This window comes from Pogoniulus pusillus, chromosome 23 (assembly GCF_015220805.1).
Source record: "Pogoniulus pusillus isolate bPogPus1 chromosome 23, bPogPus1.pri, whole genome shotgun sequence".
In the NCBI taxonomy this organism is placed as follows: domain Eukaryota; kingdom Metazoa; phylum Chordata; class Aves; order Piciformes; family Lybiidae; genus Pogoniulus; species Pogoniulus pusillus.
Genome location: NC_087286.1, coordinates 7,887,373 through 7,911,491, shown reverse-complemented (window position 1 = coordinate 7,911,491; position 24,119 = coordinate 7,887,373). Strand labels below are relative to the sequence as shown.

Below are 24,119 nucleotides of genomic sequence, written 5' to 3'. Positions count from 1 at the left end.
TTACTGAAAGGAGGTTGTGGAGAGGCTGCTGCTGGTCTCTTCTCACAGGTAATTAGTGATAGAACAAGAAGGAATGGCCTCAAGCTGCCACTGGGAAGGCTTAGACTGGACATTAGGAAACATTTTTTTCCCAGCAAGAGTGGTCAGGCACTGGAATGAGCTGCCCAGGGAGGTGTGCACACACCAATTCTGGGTGTGCTTAAAAGTCATTTGGCTGCAGTGCTTGGGAATACAGTTTAGGGGTGAATTTTGTAGAGTGGGGTCAGTGGTTGGACTTGATGATTTCAGTGGTCTTTTCCAACCTGAATGATTCTGTGACTCAGCATGCCAACTGGGACACTACTAGATCCATAAGTACCAGCCTAACTCCACCTTTTACAACGTCTTGTGAAGCAATGAACAAAAGTAAATTAAGATTGTGAAAAACTGGAGAGTGGATTTGTAGCTCCATGGTAAAAACCTGCCCTTCGAAGGGCTTCTGCAAGCACAAGGGAAAACAACTTTCTCTAGGCTAAGCACCAAGTACTAACCTTCTGACCCTGACTATCAGCAGTTCCTAGGACGTGGTGATAAAGAAAGGTAGGAGAAAAAGGAGGAAAATAAATGTTTCAAAGGGACTGTAGTGATAGGTCCAGGGACAATGGTTTGAAACTGGAACAGGGCAGATTTAGGCAGGACATCAGGAGGAAGTTCTGTGCAATGAAAGTGGTGAGATACTGGAATAGGTTGCCCAGCGATGTGGCTGAGACTGAGGCCCCATCCCTGACTCTGTGTGGTCCTGGGCAGCCTGATCTAACTGGAGACGTCCCTGCTGAGTGTGGTGGCGCTGGACAAGATTTGAGGGTCCCTTCCAACCCAATGCATTCTCTGAATCTTCAAATCTGTCAAATAGCCACAGGCTGAGAAAACAGGTAGATGGGTGCAAGCAAACTCATAGGAGAGGAGACTGACAAAAAACTCAGATGCTTAGTCCCTCCCAGCAACCTGGAGCCTTGTGTATCAGTGACTCTTGTAGTTCAGTGGTGCTCACTTTATTACACTGCCTTTAGTCCTCTGGCTAGAGACAACTTGGAGGCTTCTGACAGCACACCTCCTTTGTGAGTTTTCTTGCAAGGTTATTCCATAGGATCCATTCTCTGTTTAAATATTCAAGCTCCTGTCTGTGAAACGAGGAGGGCAAAACATTTTGTACTTGTCAGACAGATAAGCACCGCAGGAACACAGCACTTCTTGTCCCTGCTATGTTCTTTTAAAGTAACCTTTTAGTTTCGTGTCTCACAGCAGCCCCAGGGTGTGGCACTGCATGCACATTGCCAGGATCTGTTTTATAAAAGAGCATTTAAGAGATGCCAGTAAAAAAAGAGCCAAAGGATTCCTTGGGAAAATAAGGAGCCTCTGGTTTCTTGTCATTAATTTTGCTCCATTTCAGATCTATTATAAACCCCCTCAGACACACTACATGGTATTATTAGCATCCAAATAAGTAATCAAGGTGTTATTTTTCCAATGCATGTGTCAGACTGGTCAGATCCGACTTGTACAACAGGATCAGCAACCAGCAGAGAATCACAGCACAGTTTTGGTTGGAAAAGAACTTTAAAATCATTGAGTCCAACAATTCTCTAATAAAGCCACAGCTGGTGCTAGATCACCACATCTCTGCCTCTCTGGAACACCCCCAAGGATGGGCATGCAACCACCTCCCTGGGGAGCCTGTTCCAGCGGTTGAGAACCCTTTCAGCCAAGAAGTTTCTTGTAATGTCCAGCCTAAGCCTCTCCTGGGGCAATTTGAGGCCACTTCCTCTCATCCTAGCACTTGTTCCTAGGGAGAAGAGACCAACATCCACTTTCCTACAACCTCCCTTTAGAGGGTTGTAGAGAGCCAGGTGGTCTCTCCCCAGCTTCCTTTTCTCCAGCCTGAACAACCCTCAGCTGCTCCTCACCAGACCTGTTTTCCAGACCTTTCACCAGCTTTGTTGCCCTTTTTTGGACACACTCCAGCATCTCCATGTCTTTCTTGCAGTGACAGCCCCAAAAGTGAAGCCAGTACTCAAGCTATGGCCTCAGCAGTGCCAAGTACAGGGCGACAGTGCTGGTCACACTGTTGTTGATCCAGACCAGGATGCTGTTGGCCTTCTTGGCCACCAAAGCACACTGCTGTATGTTCTGGACATTCTTTACATGTAAAGCTCTGTGAGGCACACTGAGAAGACAGCCTAAAGTCTCTCCAGATGACAACACACAGTACTTTTGCAGATGCCATACTTTAGCAGGAGCTTGCTGGGGTTTTGGTGGAATATCAAACTGTATTTTACTGAGACTGATCTTCCATTTTTCAGGCTTTGTAACAAACAACTGCTTTACAACAAAGACTCTATCCAGGGGCACTTTAGAACCTAACTCTTTGAAAAGATCACCTCTTGAAAGATTTTAATCAAATCCCTCAATGCTTTGAATTGAGAGAGTGATTTGCCATTGGAATGGGCTGCTCAGGGAAGTGGTGGAGTTGCCATTCCTGAAGGTGTTCAAAAAAAGCCTGGCTGAGGCATTTAGTGCCATGGTCTGGCTGATTGGACAGGGCTGGGTGATAGGTTGGACTGGATGAGCTTGGAGGTGGCTTACAAAGTGGCTGATTCTATGATTCTATGTAAAGCCTGGATGAGGCACTTAGTGCCATGGTCTGGTTGATTGTACAGGGCTGGGTGATAGGTTGGACTATGATGATCTTGGAGGTTTCTTCCAACCTGCTTGATTCTATGATTCTATGGACCTGTTTTAAAACTGAGTAGTTGTAAAAACATCCACAGCCTCAAATGCTAAGATGTTCCAGAAACCTGGATTAGCTTTAAAACACTAAAGATTTAAACTCACACAGAGAAAGCATACTTTAAAACAACAACAACAACATCAACAAACCTAACTTCCTATTTAAAACTCCATTTATAGGTGGTAGCTGCACCTCTGTCATGTACTGTAACCTTAAACACTTCTTTCAAAGTGGAAAACATTTTTCACAAGCAAACATTACAGCCTGGTAGAAAAATGTGACCCTTGGGGAGATAAATTTCTCCAGAACTATTAGAAAATACCTCTTGTGGAGTTTGCACTAGATCTGAAGTCCAGAAGAGCAGAGGATCAACCCACAACACATGAAAGCTGTCACATTTTTTCCAGTTAGGCAAAAAAAACCCCACAGTGAAAGTCAGAAATCAATATGAAGGAAGGTAACACCCAAGCAGAGGACAGATGAAAAGTATCTTGGCAGGGCATGGAATTAGTTGCTTTATTATGTCCCAGAAAGGCCTTCAAACAACATTTTGGTATTGATGGAGCTGTAGCACAGCTCAGCACCACTCTGCCTTCACTGCCACAGCTGTTCTCCTTCTGTCCCCATGGCAATCAGGCCACTTCCTACTCAGTTCTCCCCGGGCTGAGCTGCTCCCTTCCCCTAAATCTTTTCTATGTGAGTCACTGAAACACTTACTCATACTTAAAAAAAAAAAAGAAGAGCACCTAAATCAGTAAGGCTTCAGATGGTGCTAACATATTTAAATAGTGTGTAGGTGTGTTATCTGATGCATGGAGTTACAGGGATCATCCCTTTATGAGTAAGTTTTACATTACAGATAAACTTGATAAACTGACTGCATGACTGGCTTGTGATGACCTTTCCTGAACTATGTCTACCTACCTTATTAGTAATGCTCCAGGCCCCTCAGAGGTGTCCAACAGGAAAATACTGCACATTTTAATTGAAATAGCTTAAATCAGAAACACTTTCTTCCTCCTTACTCAAGACAGCTTTGAGCAATGCTTAATTTAAGCTCTCCTACCTCACAACTCTGCTATCACATCAAATGGAAACTGTAGATGTCTAGAAAGGAGAGCATCTGCTTCCAGACCTGAGAAGTTCCATGGCACTGGATTTTAAGGTCACACCTTATTACATATAGTGCAGTCTTTTTTCAGCTTGCCTTAGAACACTATGGAAAGTAGGTTGGTTCACAGAAATAATTGGAGTTGTGTCCTGGTTTTGCTGGCATGGAATCTCAGGCCAGTCATGGGCTGCAGGCCACCAGCAGCTCTGAGTCAGCAAGGACAGCTGAGCTGAGTTGGCCACAAGTGTGTCCCAGACCATCAGCATCAAACTCAGTGTTAAAAAGGGGGGTTGAGATAATGAGAGCCTCCTGCTTAAGATCTTCCTCCTGCTTCTCCTCATCGTACTTCTCTTCCCTGTCCTGCTCTCAAGAATTGCCATCCTGGATATTGTGGTACACAAAGGCAAAGTCCCTCTAGCAATTCTAGAGGGAGATACCTAGTCCCACATCTCATCTTTCTCTTGCCCATAAGACATCTATTTGTCAGCACTGTCCACAGTCACTAGGACACATTTTCAGAACAGAGACAATTTAAGATCTACATCCTTGACACTGGTAGCTTCTATGGACTAAATGTTACAGGTTTGTTGCCTGTTAGCTGTTAAAAGTACATCACACTACAAAATTCTCTGCAGAGGAGCTCACTGCTGGCAGTGTTGACTGCAAGCCATGCATCTGAAAAAGGTTAGACAAGTATATTTTCCTTTTTGATTATCTAGTACACACAGAACCCCTCTTCAAATTAAATAAACCACGTTTGGTCTGCACTGAGGCTATTTAATTGGATGTCAAATTGAAAATTCACAGCTGATTTGGAGTTCAATCCTGTGAAATGGCCAATGGGATCCTGGAGTGCATTAAGAAGAATGCGTCCAGCAGATCGAGGGAGGTTCTGCTCGCCCTCTACTCTGCCCTAGTGAGGCCCCACCTAGAATACTGCACCTAGTTCTGGGCTACCCAGTTCAGGAAGGACAAGGATCTGCATGAGAGAGTCCAACAGAAGGCCACAAGGATAATGAAGGGGCTGGACACTGTCTGATGAGGAAAGACTGAGAGGTCTGTGACTGGTTAGTCTGGAGAAGAGAAGACTGAGAGGGTATCTAATCAATGTCTATAAATATCTGAGGCTGTCAAAAAGGAAGGGACAAGGACAAGCTCTGCAGCACAGAGAGTTTCACCTCAACATGAGGAAAAACTTCCTTACTGTAAGCACTGCAACAGGCTTCCCAGAGAGGTTGTGGAGTCTCCTTCTCTGGAGACTTTCAAGCCCTGTCTGGATATGTTCTTGTGCCACCTGCACTAGATTCTATGGTCCTGCTCTGGCAGGAGACTTGGACCCAGAGATCTCCAGAGGTCCCTTCCAACCCCTAACACCCTGTGACCCTGTGAAATTATGGCAAAATTTGGCCTAAAAGTTATAGGAATTCATTCTAGCAGGTAGGCTCCAATCTAATTCTTTGATGGTTACTCAGCATCAAGGAGCTGACAGTTACCAGCTCAGGTGTGTGCATGATGCAAAATAAAGGGAACTCAAGACCTGCCCAAGAGAAAACTGCAAGGACAAAAGCTCATGTGGATTCTCTTTCATCTCAGGATGCACATTTTTGTCAGGAGACCACAAACTGTGTGTTCATGACACACAGGCAAGGAGATCAGCAATCACTGTAACACTGGAGTAGTCTGGGTGCAGATACGAATCATCAAATGCAAGCAACACATTTAGTTGTTCCTTTTGTGCTGCTAAATTAATGGAACCCTTTTGCAACTGCTTGCTTTTTAGGGTCAGGATTACACCACATCTCCAGGTGCAAAGTTCATACTGCTCTTAAAATAAAGCAAGCTGCATAGAATAAAATGATCACAGAATCACAGAAACATCCAGGTTGGAAAAGCTCCTCAGGATCACCAAGTCCAACCTAGAACCCTACTCTACAAGATTCACCCTAAACCATATCTCTAAGCACCACACCCAAATGACCTTTAAACACATCCAGGGTTGGTGATTCCACCACCTCCCTGGGCAACTCATTCCAGTGCCTGAAATGATACTGAAGAAGAAGGGGGATGTACACCACATCTCCAGGTGTAATGTTCATACCGCTCTTAAAACAAAGCAAGCTGCATAGAGTAAAACGATACTGAAGAAGAACAGGGATGTCCCTTTTGCACCACCTTCTACTCTGCTTGCAGTCTGATGTGCCATGCTGCTGTGGCTTTTAAGATGTAGATATTTGGTAATGACTTATAAGAAGCAAAGCTGCACAGCAGAAGAATAAATTGGTTTGCTACATTTACCAACCAGCTTTCAACTTACTCCTTACAAAGTCCCTGTTTCCTTACTCCTACAGAAGAGAGATTTAGCAAAACTATTTACTGAGATGGCTTCCTATAGCAAAAACATCCAGATTACTAGTGGACAATGCTTGTTTTGTTGCTTGTTTTCAGAATTTTGCAGCACTGAGGGTCCTGTTTATGCCAAGATTAATAACCAACAGTTGTAAATATATTTCAAACAACTGGAGGCTGAAGAGGAAACAGATCATATCAATGGGTATGTTTGTGAACAGGCTTCAATGCAACTATTGTGCATGGATTAGAATTCAGAGGTCACTTCTTTGTTGTTGTTGTTAGTTATGTTCTGAAAGCCACAAATAATGTCTTCGTTTTAAAGAATTCCATGGACTGGCAAATGCTCTAGAAGGTTCCTCCAAGCAGCAAGCAACATTCCTTTGAAGTTCATTCATGTCTTTCAGGGTGATTTTCAGCAATATATTCTTGACATTCCAAGATGAAAAGTGCACTTCAAGAATCTGCAGTTCAGATGCCACATGGAAAAGAGATCAATATTATCGAACAATCTGTGCTCAAGGTGGAATTAACAACTATGATGTATGAGCTGATTACAAATGATTCACCTGCTACCCTCTTTCAGAAGTGCAGTGCACAATTTCATAGAGTGGTTTGGTTGGAAGGGACCTTTAAAGGTCATCTAGTACAACCCCCTTGCAGTAAGCCAAGACATCTGCAACTAGAGCAGGTTGCTCAAAGTCCCAAACAACCTGAGCTGGAAAGTTTCCAGAGATGGGATATCTCCTGTCTCTCTGGACAACTTGGGCCAGGTTCTCATCAACCTCAGTGTAAGAAGTGTCTTCTTTGTATCTAGTCTGAGTCTCCCTTCTTTTAGTCTAAAACCATCACTCCTTGTCCTGTCATAGTAGGCCCTGCTAAAAAGTCTGTCCCCAGTTTTCTTACAAGACCCTTTAGATATTGAGAGGCCACAATAAGATCTTCCCTGAGCCTTCTTTTCTCCAGACAGAACAACCCCAACTCTCTCAGGCTGTCCTCACAGGAGAGGAACTCCAGCCCTCTGATCATCTTCTCTGGCTCCCACTCCCAACAGGTCTTTCCTGTACCGAGGTCTTCAGAGCTGGATGCAGTACTCCAGGTGGGGTCTCAAAGTGAATCAAAGAGTTTATTGTAACAGTGTTAGTTTAAAATCATCTGGTTCTTTGTCAGTATTTCTTGATCTACAGATACAAACTCTGTTCATAATTCAACACATCTTGATTTTTCCTTTACTGATCCACACCTGAGCCAGTCAGTATCTGTCCACAAGTGTAAACTCCTTAACTTTCCCTACTCTATCAGTTTAGCATTATAGTGGGAAAAAAAAAAGCACAAAAGCCCAAAATGCAAACCAAAACCACACAAACACACACAAAAAAATGAAAGCTACAGTTCAATTTGCATAAGAAATAAAACATGCTTTCAGACAAGGTTGTAGCTCCAGTTCCAGTTGCAGGAATTCTTTTGAAAATCTAAGAAGGTCAAGAAAGATCAGAAGAGACTTTCCACAAGAGCTTGTAGTGATAGGATGAGAGGGAATGGGTTTAAAAATGGCCCCTGTGGCAGGGAGTTTGAACTAGATGATCTCTGAGGTCCCTCCCAACTTAAACCATTCTATGATTCTATGATTTGGACTGGAGATTAGGAAGAAATTCTTTACAGTGAGGGTGGGGAGACACTGGAACAGGCTGCCCAGGGAGGTTGTGGATGCTCCCTCCCTAGAGGTGTTCAATGCCAAGTTGGACAAATTCTTCAGCAACCTGGGCTAGTGCAAGGTGTCCCTGCCCATGGCGGGTCAGAACTAGATGATCTTTAAGGTCCCTTCTAATCCAAACCCCTCTATGAATCTATGAATTGATCTCTGTAGACTGCAAACAGTACAACATTATTTTTAGTCTACTGTTCCCTAAGTTGAATTCCACTTTTTTTCCTCTAAAAATAATAACCCAATGTTATTTTTACCCCTTACCTGTGTGTATACTAAGTTCAGTAACCTAGCATGACAATCTGAGATAATGGAGCAAGACACCACTTGTAAAACATAGGAAAGCTTCTCACTAAAATGTCTAGGCTTAGGCACATCTGTCAGTACTTTGCAAACCAGATAAAACCAACCTGATTATGGAAGTACAAGCAGCCAGAGATAACATCCAGCGAATCTAAATGTATATGCATTTTAAAACAAAACAAAACAAACCCAAACTCAGTTCATTTGTATGAAGAAGACTAAAAAATGCAGTTACATGCCCAACTTTCAGCTACTTAATATGAAAGCAGATCATAACATACTAATTAAGTCTCTGAATTCTGGAATATGATGACAGGCTGGAAAAACAAAGGGCCATGTAAAGCTGGTCATACTTGCAATCTCCTTTCCTGTAATCACATCCCTGTGCCAGACATCAAAGTACAACATTCTCCACTGGCACTTGGCAGCTAAGATGTCCTTTCACTGACGCCAAGATCTGACTTGGGGTCAGTCACAGCCCATTTTTGCTCCACGATTAAACCCAAGAAACTCCTCTGTAAATTGCAAGCTCTAAATACCAACTGACCTTTCAGCACTGAAGTTGGAATGAGACAATTCAAAAATCCCATGAGTCTGAGCTGAAATTAGTTGTTGGATTTAAACAGCTGGAGGAGTAAAGGGAGACATAGCTGAAGGAAGCATATTGAGAGCAGCAGGACTGCCTTTAAGAGAGAAACAGAAAACAGTTAGCAAAAGAAAGCAGAATAAATAATGTGAGAAGAACAGGGTCAGTAAAATGAAAAAGGGATAAAAATAGAGAGAAGTAATAAGTGCTATTAGGAAGTGGAAGAGAAAAGGCAAAGGGAAGCAAAGCTGTAGAAGTGGTGGTGCTCCAAGGCTTGATGTAGAGTTGTACCTCTAAAATTGTAATGATTTGCCCCTGGTTAAAGTGTAATAGACTGTGAGAAGTAAGTTATCACAGGATAAACTGAGGTGGGGATTTGGGAGAGTCATATATGGCTGGGGTAAAGAGTCACTTAAACTAGTAACAACAAGTTCCTCAAGTGTTCTGCCCGTGGCTGGGTGGATAAAGCCTGCTGTGGGACAGGACACAACAGTAACTCCAAGAGTGAAGGATGAATGATGGCAGGCAGTGGCACAGGTACTTTGATCAGCATCACATTTTGCTGTGTATCATGGGATAACTCCACCAATATTAAAGATATTTCAAACTGATGCTTCAGTGTCAGTCAGCTTCTGAAGACCAGGAAGACTGTTACAAGCATTAAGTGAAGCACCGCTTCAGGCCCTAAATTAATGACACCTCTTTAGAAGCAGCTATAAGAAAGAAAAAAATAAAATTCTTTTCCAAAAACTTAGAGGCAAGGAGGTAGCTCTAGGGAAGGCACAACCTTCCTGCTACAGCATGAGGGCTAAGAGCCAAAATATGCACAGCCACTGAATGTTGAGGTCATCTAAGACTTACTCTTGACAATTGCATCCCTGCGTAACCAAATGTGCTCTGCCACTTCAGATTGGCAGGACCTGCTTTTCTTTCATTTCCTAAGCAACCATGTGAAGATTTCCACACTTTCAGAGTACACATCTCCTGCCACACATTGCTAGTATGGCTGACAAGAGTAGATTTGTCACCAATGAAAAAAGAATTTAGAACCACAGAATCTTCAGAGGAAAGGCTGAGGGATCTCATTAGATTGGAGGAGCCTGAGAGGTGATCTCTTTCATATTCATAAAGATGGGACAGGGAGGACAGAGCCAGGCTCTGCTCAGCGATATACAATGATAGGACAAGGGGCAATGGGTGCAAGGTAGAGCAGAGGAGATTCCATGTGAACTTTTTCACTGTGAGGGTGACAGAGCCCTGCAGCAGGCTGCCCAGAGAGGTTGTGGAGTCTCCTTCTCTGAAGGCTTTCAAAACCTGCCTGGATGCATTCCTCTGTGACCTACTTTAGGTGATCCTGCTCTGGCAGGGTGTTGGCCTGGCTGATCTTCATAGCTCCCTTCCAACCCCTAACAGTCTGTGAGTCTGTGAAGAGGTCAACCAATAGGAAATGCATGTGCATTGCCTATATGCCAAGTGCAAAGTAAAACCCAGCTTACCATGCAGAATTATGAAGGTGCTATGCAAAAAACAAATAAATCATGGAGTATAATTAGCATGTGCCCTTATGTGAGACATATGATATTTAATTCTATTATTTAGTTCTGCAATTCTGCTAATTAGCTAGGAATTGAATAATGTTAGTATTGCACATGTCCTTCATAGACTTTCTGAATTCTTGCAAGAGAAGTCCCAGGATCAAATTATAACCAAATGGCTACAAAAGGCCCTCGTGACCTTCTCTTCCATGCTGGAAAAAAATTCAGACTGGATTTGACAAAGGTAGGAAAAGTTTATGGTCACTGAGGTCAGAGCAAAATGCCAGCAAACCAACTCCTGTGTGTGGAAAGGACATGGAGCTGCTATGGGAAATCCTGGACTCAGCAAACTGCATTCGTGCTGAGAAAGAAACTGCATTATCACTGCATTTATTTAGTGCACTTCCTCAAACATTTCTAGGACAACTTGCTTCCAGAAATTCTGCCTTTCTAAGGGAGAATTTCTACGAGGTGGAATAGGAATGTAGAGCTTATGGATACAGAAACTGTAGTCATGCATTCTAAAGAAGGGCACTTGGCTCTCAGGCATTGCCTCACTGCATCGAATTATGGCACCGTTTCCTCTGCAGCTAACTGGAAGTACTGATCAACACTGGGTTTGGTTCAGTGGTTTGTCTCACGATCTCTTTAACCACTCTCATTAACTTGTGGTGTACATTACCACTGTATTAACTGCATACTGTGAAGTAGAAAGCATTTCATTTGCTTAGCATTTAACGTTTACTGTAAGACATAGATTTATCATCTTGCACTTATGCCAAACTATGTGAAGGTGGAAAATGAAGTAACACGAAATGAACTTGACAGAACTGTTGAGGATTTTGAGAACATTCTGGCATTTACATGATGAACACTTGAATCATTTTCTGTCCAAAACTGAAGACACACTAAAGTGAAAAGAAAAAACAAACCAGTGGCTTGAGGATGCTTCCTGTCCTCATTCACACTGTCCATAAAGTATAAAGGGACATGAGCAAATATTATGAAGGAAAACCTCACAGGTTTTTCAAACAAAAATATTCTTCACACTGTGTTTTCTTATAATCTGGAAGAGGGAGAAAATCTATTTATAAAACCCCATGATTTATTAGGAACATACCACTGGAATCCACAATACTAAGTTGCTGACTTACGTGGTAACTTTTCAGTCTAACAAACTCGACTTTCATGGAGATGAATCTTTCTGAATTCCTGCTGAGATTTTTAATGTGCTCCACGAGGTCAGCACAGAACTTGTAGCCACCTTTGAGGACACAGAGAACCACAATATCATTGTCTCCAATATCTTGCACAATATCTTTGGCCAATCGTTCTGTCCTGGGGAGAAAACAAAACAGTAAAGGATAAAATAACTCCAAAAAGGAGAGTCCAGAGAAGGGCAACAAAGCTGGTTTGAAGAACAGGGCTGGTGAGGAGCAGCTGAGGGGACTGGAGTTGGTTAGTCTGGAGAAAATGAGGCTGAGGAGAGACCTCAGCAGTGGCTCTCTACAACTCCCTGATAGGAGGTTGGAGCCAGGTGGGGGTCAATCTCTTCTCTCAAGTCATAGAATGAGAGGAAGTGGCCTGAAATTGTGCCAGGTTGGAGATTAGGAACAATTTCCTTCCTGCAAGAGTGGTCAGGCCTTGGAACACACCACTCAGGAAGGTGGTGGAGTCACCAACCCCAGATGTGTTCAAGAACCTTGCAGACATGGCACTTTGGGACATGGTTTAGTAGTGAGCATGGTGGTGTTGGGTTGATGGTTGGACTCAAGGATCTCAGAGGTCTTTTCCAAACAGAACACCTCTGGGATTCTGTGGTTCCATGGCCTGCTTTCCATGTGGCTGCAAAGAAGCACTATGGTTTGACTGACATACTTTACTGAAGACTGGGATGGTCTTTTACCAAATCACACAGATCAGTTAGGGTGCAAAGGGACCTCTGGAGATCATCTAGTCCAACCCCTTTGTCAGAGCAGAAGAAGTCTGAGAATAATGGGGAAAACATCTCCTTAAGAAGAAGGACTCCTCTGATGATTTGAACTATTCTTATATATATTCTGACTCAGACTATTTGAGGAGCTGAAATTTCCCAACATTCTGAAGACCATTCTGTATTTTTGAAGAGTTATGTGCTCCAGCTTAGACAAACACGGACTAATTTCAATTCCTAAGTCAAAAACCATGCTGAGTTTTTAACCCATATTTCAATGCTACCAACTGACAGGAGAATTCTCTCAGTGCTGAGCCTTCTTCCTACATGACTATTTTGCATGATTACAATGCATTCAGTTATAGAATCAGAGAACTATAGAATGGTCTGGTTTTGAAGTTACCTCCAAAGGTCATCCAGTTCAACTCTCTCTGCAGTCATCAGGGGCATCCTCAACTAGATCAGGTTGCCCAGAGCCCTGTCAAGTCTCACATTGAGTATTTCCAGGGATGGGACCTCAACAACCTCCCTGGGCAACCTGTCCCAGTGTTCTACTACCCTCATGGTAAAGAACTTGTTCCTAACATCCAGCCCTCAATCCTTGTCCAGTAGAAGAGAGATAGTATTTTTCTGCTGGAGTAAGAAAAAAACAGTGGAGTTCATTCTGCTGAAGTACAGAACCAAGACAGGAGTTTGATGCTTACTCTAAACAAATTTATATTGAGCTCTGTGAGAACTGAAATGTAACTTATTTATTTTAAAAGAAGAATTAAGAGTCAGTTGACTGTAACCAATAAATGAATACAGAAGCCATAAATCCTCCTTAGGATGGATGCTTGCAATCATCTTTCAAGGAGTTCCAATAACTTTAGTACTTGCAAGTGGCTGTTTAAAAGTGATAGGTAGAAAGCTGCAGACTGAATGTATCCTATGAAATTCCACTCAGATATTCCCAGTTAATACACTGTTGAAAATTACCAATTCCATTTAGTAACATTTTGATAAGGGTTTTAGGAGCATGTCAGAGAAGGAACTCAGCATGACAGGTCATGGGGCAATGGTTTGAAACTAGTGAAGAGGAATTTAGATTAGATGCTAGGAACAAGTTCTGCACCATGAGGGTGGTGGAACACTGGAACAGGTTGCCCAGGGATGTAGTTGATGTCTGATTCTTGTAGATATTGAAGGTGAGGCTTGACAAAGCTTTGAGCAACCTGATCTAGTGGAGGATGTTCCTGCAGACTGCAGGGTGTTGCACTAGATGACTCTGAAGGTCTCTTTCAACCCAAACCATTCTATGATTCTGTGACCACTAAGCTGGCCTGCCACAAATGCTACCAAAGCACCATCAAATGGCAGCAGCAAGGGCACAAGGTAAGAAATGATCAAGCTTTCCCAACAAACCTAGCATCTGGGCCAAAAGTCTCAGACACACTTTTTGTTTGTGATGAGTGGCAGAAGTCAATAGAGCAGTTGGGAACTAGGAGGTTAACTGGGACTGATATTTGTATCAGAGAGCTGCCAAAGCTGGACATTACTGAACGTAGGGGTTTTATTCCTTTTTATAGCAAAAACACAGGAAAACACAGGATGGGTAGAAAGCAAGTGGAACATCCAAGTATTACTGTATCCAAAGCTTTGTACTTGCCCTTTCACCTTCACTTCAGCTCCCCTGAAATTTATATTCCAATGCCAATTTCACTACCTGATCCCGCTCCCTTTTTTTTTGGTGGAAACTTTATCGATGCCCAAATCAGCATTTAGGTGAAAGAAATCAGATCAATCAGTTGCAAAGGCAACTGCAAGCCTGGTATCTCCTAACCTTCAAACATTTATTTCCTCCCCAAATTAAGAAAATAAAAGCATTTTTACACCATTGCTAAAGTACCACTTTAGGACAAAATGTTACATCCACACTGCCTGTGGATGAAAAGGAATCACACTGACCCAAGAATGGATTTAGCCACACTCAAGCTGCACATACCTGTCAACAATGATGCCATGAGGTATAAGCACGTATTCCAGATCCCCATAGTAATGCTGTGGATAAGTGAACAAATCCAGACTGTATCCAGGCCAGTTGTCTGAAATCTGCATATCAAACAGCACTGTTAAGAACACTTCATGGCATTTGACAACTTGTAACTGATAGGAAATCAGTGCTGTAATACACTCTGTTGGCTGAATTAATCTCATGACATCCTCCTTCAGGTCTAATCTACTGTTTCATTTTTCCTAGTAATTATTTCACCTGCTGGAAAGCAACTCCTTGCAGTCCTGGTGGACAAGAAGGTATCCATGGGACAGTAATGTGGCTTTGTGGCCAAGAAGGTATCCTGGGGTGCACTGAGTATGGTGAGCATGTCAAGGGAAGTTCTCCCTTCCTCTGCTCTGCCCCGGTGAGACCACATCTGGAGTACTGCATCCAGTTTTGGGCTCCTCAGTTCAAAAGGGAAAGGGATCTACTGGAGAGAATCCAGTGGAGGCTACAAGGATAATAAAGGGACTGGATCATCTGTCTTGTGAGGAAAAGCTGAGAGACCTGGAGCTGTTAAAGTCTGGAAAAGAGAAGACTGAGAAGAGATCTTATTAATGTTTACAAATATCTGATGGGTGTCAAGCAGGGGAAGGCACTTTCAGTGGTGCCCAGTGACAGGGCAATAGGCAACAGACACAAACTGGAACACAGCAAGTTCCACCTCTTTACTGTCAGGGTGATGCAGCCCTGGAGCAGCCTGCCCAGAGAGGTTGTGGAGTCTCCTCTGCAGGCTTTTCAGACCTGTCTGGATTTGTTCCTGTGAGACCTGCACTAGGTGATGCTGCTTTGGCAGGGAGGATGGACTCAATGATCTCCAGAGGTCCTACCCTTTTATGATTCTATGATGCTATTTCGCTTCTCTGTATATCTCAGAAATCAGATGCAACATTTTTTTCCCCACAGAAGGTGAGAAATTTCACCTGAAACTCCAAACAATTAGGAAGAGGAAATACTTACTTGTAAACTAGCTACTACTTTCAAACTCAAAAGACAAATGCAAGATTACCAGTAAGAAGGGATTCTCCAATTGGAGATTAAGATAATGGGATTAAAAATCCTAAAAGCAGACATTAAAATGGTACATTTCTGGTTTACAGGCACTTTAAAGCCACACATCAATAAATACAGATGAAAGAGCATATAGAGAGAATAAATGGTGTGGCTCATGGGTGATCTCTATACAAATTAGTGGAAGACTGCACCTTTTGCTGAAGGCGAGGTTCTTACTCTAGATAGGTCACCAAAGATAAGTCAGTATAAAAGATTCACTTCTCACCTCACCATCAGCCAGTCTGGCAATCCATACTTTTGAAGAAAAAAAAAGCCTTAATACTTTACAGATTTCACATACATCAGTTTCCTAAACACTGGATTACCACAACTAAGAGAGCCTGTGGCATACAATGGCAGTGAGGATTAAGTAGGGCAAAAATCAGCCAGCAAGCAAAGGCTTCAGGAAGCTGTGAAGTTGCAAAGTCATCAGCACAAGGACTCAGCAAAGTCCAAGCCAATTGTTCTTACAATCCCTTATGAAAGACAAGATGAGTAGGCTCTCAAGTATCTTAGAATCACTGCAAAGCTTTACTTCAACTTTGGTCCAGGACAAAAACTGAAACCTAAAAGGTTTTCTTTAGAATCACATTCAAGTCCCATATTGTCTGCCTTTAGTCTGGAGGAGAGGCTGAGGGGAGACTTCATTACTTTCTACAACTCCCTGAAAGGAGGTTGGAGTGATGTGGAGATTGGTCTCTTCTCCCTAGTAACAAGTGACAGGACAAGAAAAAATGGCCTGTAGCTGCACCAGGAGAGGTTTAGAGTGGATATTAGAAACAATTTGTCTGCTGCAAGTGTGGTCAGGCACTGGAACAGGCCGTGCAGGGAGGTGGTGGAGTCACCACCTTTGGAGGCGTTCAAGAAACATTTGGACTCAGCACTTCAGGGCATGGTTTAATGGCCATGGTGGTGTTAGGTTGATGGCTGGATTTGATGAACTCAGAGGTCTTTTCCAACCCAAACAGTTCTGTGATTCTATAATTCTTTCTACAGCTTGGCCATCTGAACCTTCAGTAGAAGGTGAGAAACTTGCATTTGCAAAGTGCACATCTTAATGGCATTTCTGCCTTCAAAGGATGATCAGAAAAGCCAACCTCTGCTTACAACTTCATGTAGTAGAACAATAAACCACATCACCAAAATACCCAGGCTCACACAACGTGTTTGGTATTGAGGTGTTCCTCCTTACTGACTTTAACTTCTGCCTTATGTCCTGCCTTATGCTGTACTGAAGCAGTCAGTCTTCTGCACTGTGGATTTTGGGTTGGTTCGGGGTTTGTTGCATATCCACTGACAGCTACAGACACCTCAGCTGTCCTGCTTTCTTAACTCTGCCCAACAGTTGCTGTAGCAGGAAAAAAAAAAGTTATTTGCTGGTAGCTACTACTGAACATCTGCCCATAAAAAGCATGATTTGGAGATTCCTGGTCTCAGTGAAAGCTTTTCCCCCTCACCCAAGCCTTGAAACTACACAAAAGAAACAAAAGTTACTGAGTGATGGCCTTCATTTCCATAGAAACAGATTATACATAACCTCCTTGGCAAGGTTTTTAATTAGAAGCAAATCTTGCTCCAAAATCATTGCTGCAGAAGGCCTGGGAAGCTCATTTTCTCATCTTCCTTTTCAGAGCATAGGGCTGGCTGACACTTTGAAAACATTCTGTAGCAGTGAACTGTCTGGCACTGCTTCCTTCAAAAGTAACACAGAATGAAACCGTTTCAGAGGCTGCTTTAAATTGCACTGCAACCACCCACTAGGAAGCTTTCTCAGTACTGCTTGCTTAGGCATTCTCCTCACGTTGCATCTTTCTGGTGTGATGCAAAAGATCAAACTGAACAGATGGAAGCTGCTTCAGAATGGACCAGTGGCTTTTACTTGGGTTACAATAAGCCCTCCATGAAAAAGGATCAGGATGAGATGTTGATTCTCTTATCTATCCTTCTGCGTCTCTCAATTATAAGACCATAAACTGCAGTGCTTTGCAAGAACAGAAAAGTTCTCATTTGCTCACTGGCATTGGACAAAAACAGTATTAAATTCATGAGTACTTTCAATTACTTACTATCACTACTCATCATTCTAATACAATAAAGCCTGTCTTACATTCTTCTTTCTTCTGAACAGGCATTTCCCAAAAAAATAAAGGCTTGGAAATTCCAGTTTACCCTGATGCTATTCATAGTGTTCTGCCCTAAGACAGTTTTGAAGTAACTGCATCTTTTTAATAAGTATTCCACATCAAAAAAATATCCACATCACAGAATCACAGAAACAATCAGGTTGGAAAACACCCTCAGGGTCATCAAGTCCAGCCAATATCCCTACTCTACAAGGGTCATCCTGAAACCATATCCCCAAGCACCACATCCAAACAACCTTTAAACACACCCAGGGTTGGTGACTCCACCACCACCCTGGGCAGCACATTCCAATGCCTGACCACTCTTGCTGGGAAAAAATGTTTCCTAATGTCCAGTCTAAACCCAGCCAGTGGCAGCTTGAGGCTATTCCCTCTTGTTCTATCACTAATTACCTGTGAGAAGAGACCAGCAGCAGCCTCTCCACAACTCCTTTCAGGGAGCTGCAGAGAGCCAAGAGGTCTCCCCTCAGATGTTTCAAACTAACCATCCCCAGCTCCCTCAGTCACTCTGCACAAGATTTACTCTCCAGGCCCCCACCAGCTTCCTTGCCCTCCTCTGCACTCCCTCAACTTCTATCTAATTCGGTCTTTAGCCCTTGAAAAAAATGGAATGAAATAGTTGTGATTGCTTCAATAAAAGAGGTATTCAAGTGGGTAAATATATATGTATATATACACACACAAAATATATTGGTACAGAAGTGTGTGGGAAAAAAGACATATAGTGATTGAAAAGACTACTTATAAGGTTCAGGTGTGGCATGTTCATGTAGCTCACCAGCAGCTCTTCAGTGTGTCCTTAGAAAGATGATGTGAATGTATACACAAAGGAATAGAGATACATGGCAATACCCAAAAGCATTCCCCTGAGGACTCAAGGGAGAAGCTGGAGACTGATTCCAACCCCTTTGGAAGAACACTGGCAGTTTTGTTGTCTGGCAAAGAGGATACAGTGAGGTTTGAGCACAGTACTTCAAGGCAACAACCTGGATTCTGCTTTGCTATAAAATATGGAAGTGAGCATCAAACAAAGTGCAGCTTTTGTACACTGAAATCCTACCACGGTGGCCTTACTTTTGAATCATAGAATCATGGAACCAACCAGGTTGGAAGAGACCTCCAAGATCATCCAGTCCAACCTAGCACCCAGCCCTATCCAGTCAACCAGACCATGGCACTGAGTGCCTTTGGTTGGGTTCAGGGAGGCTGGGGAGTGCATGCAGACATTTGTGTGCAGCAAGTGGAAGAAACTGAATTTGTACAGTAAAACATGGTTATGAGCATTCATCTCCTCTGCAATAGCCTGGTGCTGCTTTGGTGCTAAATACAGTCACCCACCTTAGAAATGGCATAGAACCATGGAATCGGCTTGGTTGGGAAAGACCTTTCAGATTATGGAGTCCAACCATTCTCTAACTCTGCCACGGCTGAGGCTAAACCATGTCACTCAGCACCACATCTCTGCCTCTTCACCACCTCCAGGGATGGGGATGCAACCACCTCTCTGGGCAGCCAGTTGCAGTGGCTGAGAATCCTCCCATGGAAGAAGCTCCAACTCAAAACCCTCATGCAGCTTGAAGCCAGAAGAGGTGGCTGATGCACAGTGGTTTCAGACAGAGCTCAACCACAACAGAGCTTGGAAGGGGGACGGAGGGACACTGGCACGGCCAAGGTATAATCACTGCCTGCACCAAGCCCCCAGCTCTGGGCTATCAGCTGGCCACTTGCTCTGCAGCTCGGTGAAAACCCCAACTCCACAATAAAATGAACATACCCAATGTATGCCACGGCAGTGGCACTGCTTAGCTTCACCGGAGAACCTGGTTCGTCCCTCAGAACAAGGGGCATATTGGCTCTTTATTACATGACTTACTCGGTCCCGCAGGTACTCAAGGCACACTGTCAAAGGCCGAGTTGTTCCCCACCGCAGAAGGACCCGGGGCAGCCCAACAGCCCTCCCGCATCCTCAGAAGCCTCTGAGCTTCCCCGCCAGGGCGCCGGGAGCCCTGGGGATCCCGGTCTCAGTTGCTCGAGCAAGCTGGGGCACGGCCACAGCCGCAGCGGGACGGCTCAGGGCCGTGTTTTCACTGTGGAAGCCGAGAGCCCGCTGAAGCCCGGGGGGCCGCCGGCCTGCCCGCCCCAGCTCGGGAAGCCCGACGCCTATCTTGCCGCGGCAGCCCCCAGGGCGGGCCAGGCACCGTCCGCTCCGGCAGCCCTCGGAGGGCTGCGTCGTGAGGCAACGCGAGCCGGGTCAGAGCGAGGTTACGCTGTCCAAGTGCCGGCCGAGGCAGCCTGACGAGGGGGCTGGCGGAGAGCAGCGAGCGGCGCAGCGGCGATGCCCGGCAGGGCAAGGCTGCGCGATCGAGGGGGTCTCTAGCACAGAGCGGTGGGGCAGCGAAAGCGGCAGGGCCCGCGGGGGTACCGCGCACCGCGGGGGGAGAGGGGCCAGAGCGGGCCGGGCGACGCTTTGCATTTACCACAACGCCGCGGCCTCCGCCGCTCCGCGCCGCGCCGCCGCCGCCGCCTCGCCCGGCCATCTTCCTGCGAGCCCGCCCGAGGGGCTGCGGCGGGGCGGGGCCAGGCGCCCGGCGGCGGGCAGGAGCCGCGCCGGGGGCAGGAGCCGCGCCGGGGGCCGGGCTGTGCCCAGCGCTGCGCCCCTGCGCGCCTCGGCTGCGGGAGCCGGTGAGGAGGATGGAGCTCGCCGGCCTGTGTCTCCCCGAGGGGGCAGGCCCAGGGCTTGGGCCGCACCCCTGTGTTTGAGGGCAGTCCCTGGGAAGCAGTACCCGAGGCCGGGGCTCACGGACAGGCGCTCCTTGGCTTTCTTTACGAGGTCACAGGACAGGCTTGCCCGCTGAGGGTCCCTAAGGCGGAAGGGAAGTAGGCAGTGCACGGTTAAGGTGTGCGGGGAGCCCCGGGGCAGGTGCTGGGAAGGCAGGGCACAGCGCGGGCTGCGGGCGGGCTGGCCCTGCCCGCGCAGTGGGGTGCGGGGTGGAGGCGGCTGCGGACACAGGCGCGGCTGCGAGAGCCGGCGCAGAGACACGGGCAGGCCGCTGGAGGGGTCGCGACAGAGCCGGGGGAGAGGCCTGTGCTGAGTAAGTTAGTGGATATGACTTAAAGGTGCGGTTTAAACTGGCATTTTAACCAGTTTATTGCTTATACTCTAGGGAGAAATGATGCCAGAAAGCAAACTTCCAAGAGTTCATTCATTGCTTTCCACCCACGGGGACTTCCAAACTGGTGGTCCTTCATCCTCACCACTGTACACGCCGGAACCAGCTATGTCTTCCCAGCTTTTTCAGCCCACTGCTGTGCTGCTCATGCTGTCTGTCCGAGTGGAGGGAAAACAGGAGCTGCACAGTCTTCTGTCTGCCCTTCCAATTCTGTCATAGAATCATAGAATCAACCAGGTTGGAAGAGACCTCCAAGATCATCTAGTCCAACCTAGCACCCAGCCCTAACCAACCAACTAGACCATGGCACTAAGTGCCTCAGCCAGGCTTTTCTTGAAGACCCCCAGGGACGGTGCCTCCACCACCTGCCTGGGCAGCCCATTCCAATGCCAATCACTCTCTCTGTGAAGAACTTCTTCCTAATATCCAGCCTATACCTACCCTGGCACAACTTGAGACTGTGTCCCCTTGTTCTATTGCTGGTTGCCTGGGAGAAGAGGCCACCCCCCACCTGGCTACAATGCCCCTTCAGGTAGTTGTAGACAGTAATAAGATCACCCCTGAGCCTCCTCCAGGCATATTTTGCCTCCATAGCCTCACAGATGAGAAGGCAATTGTTTCTTTCATCACTGCCCTCGTTTACATTCCTATTTTAAGAAATTCAAATTTAGGCTAACTCTATCCTTTTTGTGACCTATCTTTTGGCTGACAGCCTCTCAGTCCACTGTGGGTCCAACTTAGCTTTTCACGTTCTTGAAAGCTGTGATTTCTGTTACTCATCTGTTAGAATCTGTTAGAATGCTGCCATTCCTGTATTAGAAATTATTAATATAATTAATAATTAAATATGCTGAATGATAGCTGGGGGGCTCTTCTTGACCAAGTAGGAAGATGTTTCTGTTTGCGACATTACTCTTCTAGAATGTAGTCATTGAGACTTGTAGGTCACAAGCCATAACAGATGGATACAGAGAACACTATGGGTGTGTCAGCAGCAGGAGTGTGGTGTTCAATCTGGGCTGGTTTTTAGGTGCATCCTGTTACTGCACTGACATGAGAACTGATAGAACAATTATAGCTTGGGATGCTGGTGGTAAGAAGGCTTATATGACTGAATCACCAATTAAAGTGTGGCCAAGTCTAAAGCAATTGAAAATTACCTTGTGATAAATGCTTTGTTTCTCATACGTAGCCAGACCTGTTTGCTTTCTGGTGGATTAAGGAACTTCTCTTAGAAGAGCCAATGCTACAATTCACATGTCTGAAAGGACAGAAGAGCAGGTTTGCAGAGTGACACAGGCTGCTCCCAGAAGATGCCTGCCTCAGAAGTGATGCCTGTATGTCAAGACTGAGATATACTGAAAACAAAATAGTTTCTGTTCACTGTGCTTTAAAATAAACTTACTAAAAAGCAGTGAATTTGATAAGCAAACCTGCACAAAGCTACATAAAGTCAATCAAAAGATTATTATAAAATAGAGGTGAGGTTTTGCATTTCATGGGCAATATTTCATACAACTACTGAGAAAGGAAGTCTGCTCTCATCTAAACTTTGGGGCTTAATGCTGCTGATTTGTACCCACAATCGCTTTCCAAGATCTGAAGATTCTTCTTGCTTGGAGGTGGGCAAGAACTTCTAAAGCCCTCAGCTGCCCTAAAGCTAACACAATCTAATTCAGTTGCCACCACATGAAATCTGCTGTTGCATAAACATCACAGAACTGGGTCCTATAACTGTGAAGCTATTTGGATTACAGCTAGAAACTCAGATTGATTTTACCATTGCTGGCTAAGTCCTGGTTTCTTTTGAGCTAGTTACAGAGTTCTCTGGGTTTTTAGCCATTCTTTATTAGACCCACTGCAATAAAAGAGATTGGTCTAGCTGCACCACAGTGCTTAACTATTTGGAAAAGATTAACATGAACAAGATATTAAAAAATAAATTCCCCTGGCTTTGTGCTGAAAACCCTAAGCAGGAAATGTTTGTTCTTCCCATCAAGGTTGGATGACTGCCTTTTGTCAAGTCTTCTTTGTGGTGTTCTTCTCTTCCAAGAATGTTACTATGCTCACTTCAGAAGTGTAAGGTAGTGTTGTGTCTTGCTGACAAGAGTAAATAAAGGTATGGAAGTGAAACACTGGATCAGTTTAGCTGGAGTACAATTTGAATGGTAGTGCTGCTACCAGCAGCCACTGGTCCAATCTACGAAGTTGCTCTTCTCCCTGTAACATTTTTCTTCATTGGAGAAAAATATAATCCATTTGGTTTAGTTTTGTGGCAGACAAGAAAAATTCCTGGTTCTGTAAACCCACAGGATTAATGAGGCTCTTTGTGCGTGATGGAAAGGAAGCTGCTAGGGATTTTGCTGTACTCACTGACTGTTTACATTGGGTTTGTGCAGTATGAACTGGTGTAGAAGGGATAAATGTACAGTAAATTTTTACAATCTTGTTTAATTAGGGCCAAAATATGACTATTTAAAACATAATATCTGAGAAAAAAAGACTGCAAGCATTTTGAAGACCATTTCTATTATCTTTGTTTAGCTGTTTGTTTATGAACCAAAAAGAGGAGGAAAAGAATGAACAGTTTTAGATATACAACCATGGGAGACGATCAAAGGGGGAAAGAACAAAGAAAATAGGCTAAATCATACTTACAAGTAGGTCTGGGTAGGTCTGTACACATAGCCAAAAGACATAAAGGAACAGATGGAAGAGGCAACACGTGGAGAAACAAAGCAAAGTTCAGACTTACATCCAAATCCCTTGTGAATGTGTTTATGTCTAAGGCCTTCGCACAACAAACATTCTCATTTCACTTATGCATCTTTTCTTCTCTTGCCCTGTCACTGGTGGAAGCAGGACGTGTAGCATCCACTCTTCCACAACTCTAATGTAAAGAATTATTGAAAACAGAAGGTTGGGGGCAGGGATACAGTATAGTAGAGATATAAGAATGTAGTCCAAGACAAACACTACTATGGACTTAACCTGTTAGCTTTTGCCACTCTGTTTTGTATTCTCCCAAGAACTTCTAACAAGCATTTAGCAACTCAGTTTAACACATAAGCACCAAAAATAAACAAGAAGAGCATGAAAATCCAGGATATCTCAAGAGGTATGGCTTACCTAGGTAGAAGCTTGCCAATTAGGGGATGAAGTAAGAACTCTGATTCTGGTTCTGCCTGTTGCTGCAGCTGTTTTGTGAGTAGCAGAGCTATAAACAACCTTTATCAAGCATAAACCTGCATTTCTTAGTGGTTACAAGGTAAACAGCCCCCCAGGTTCTTGCAGAGAAAGACATTTTGGGGTCAAATGATCACTGAAGGGAATATTAAGCCCAAAAGAATGCACAGTGCTTTAGGGCATGCAGAAAGCAATTTGAAATTGCTTTCATATCCAGTTTTAATATATTCTAGAATTTTTAGTCC

General features: G+C 44.5%; 1 protein-coding gene across 3 annotated transcripts in view; it reads right to left on the bottom strand.

Annotated features, from left to right (window-relative positions):
• PRTFDC1 (phosphoribosyl transferase domain containing 1) overlaps positions 1-20,074 on the bottom strand; it is a 74,010-nt gene extending 53,936 nt beyond the window's left edge. For all 3 annotated transcript variants that reach the window (XR_010306538.1, XR_010306539.1, XM_064162504.1), the window contains exons 1-3: positions 19,996-20,074; positions 14,271-14,377; positions 11,508-11,691 (exon numbers count right to left, since the gene is read on the bottom strand). Coding sequence is in view for 1 of the 3 variants with exons in the window: in XM_064162504.1 (XP_064018574.1) it covers positions 11,508-11,691; positions 14,271-14,377; positions 19,996-20,055 (351 nt within the window). In the remaining 2 variants the exon portion in view is untranslated. The remainder of the gene's footprint in view (positions 1-11,507; positions 11,692-14,270; positions 14,378-19,995) is intronic.
• Positions 20,075-24,119: the final 4,045 nt, after the last annotated feature.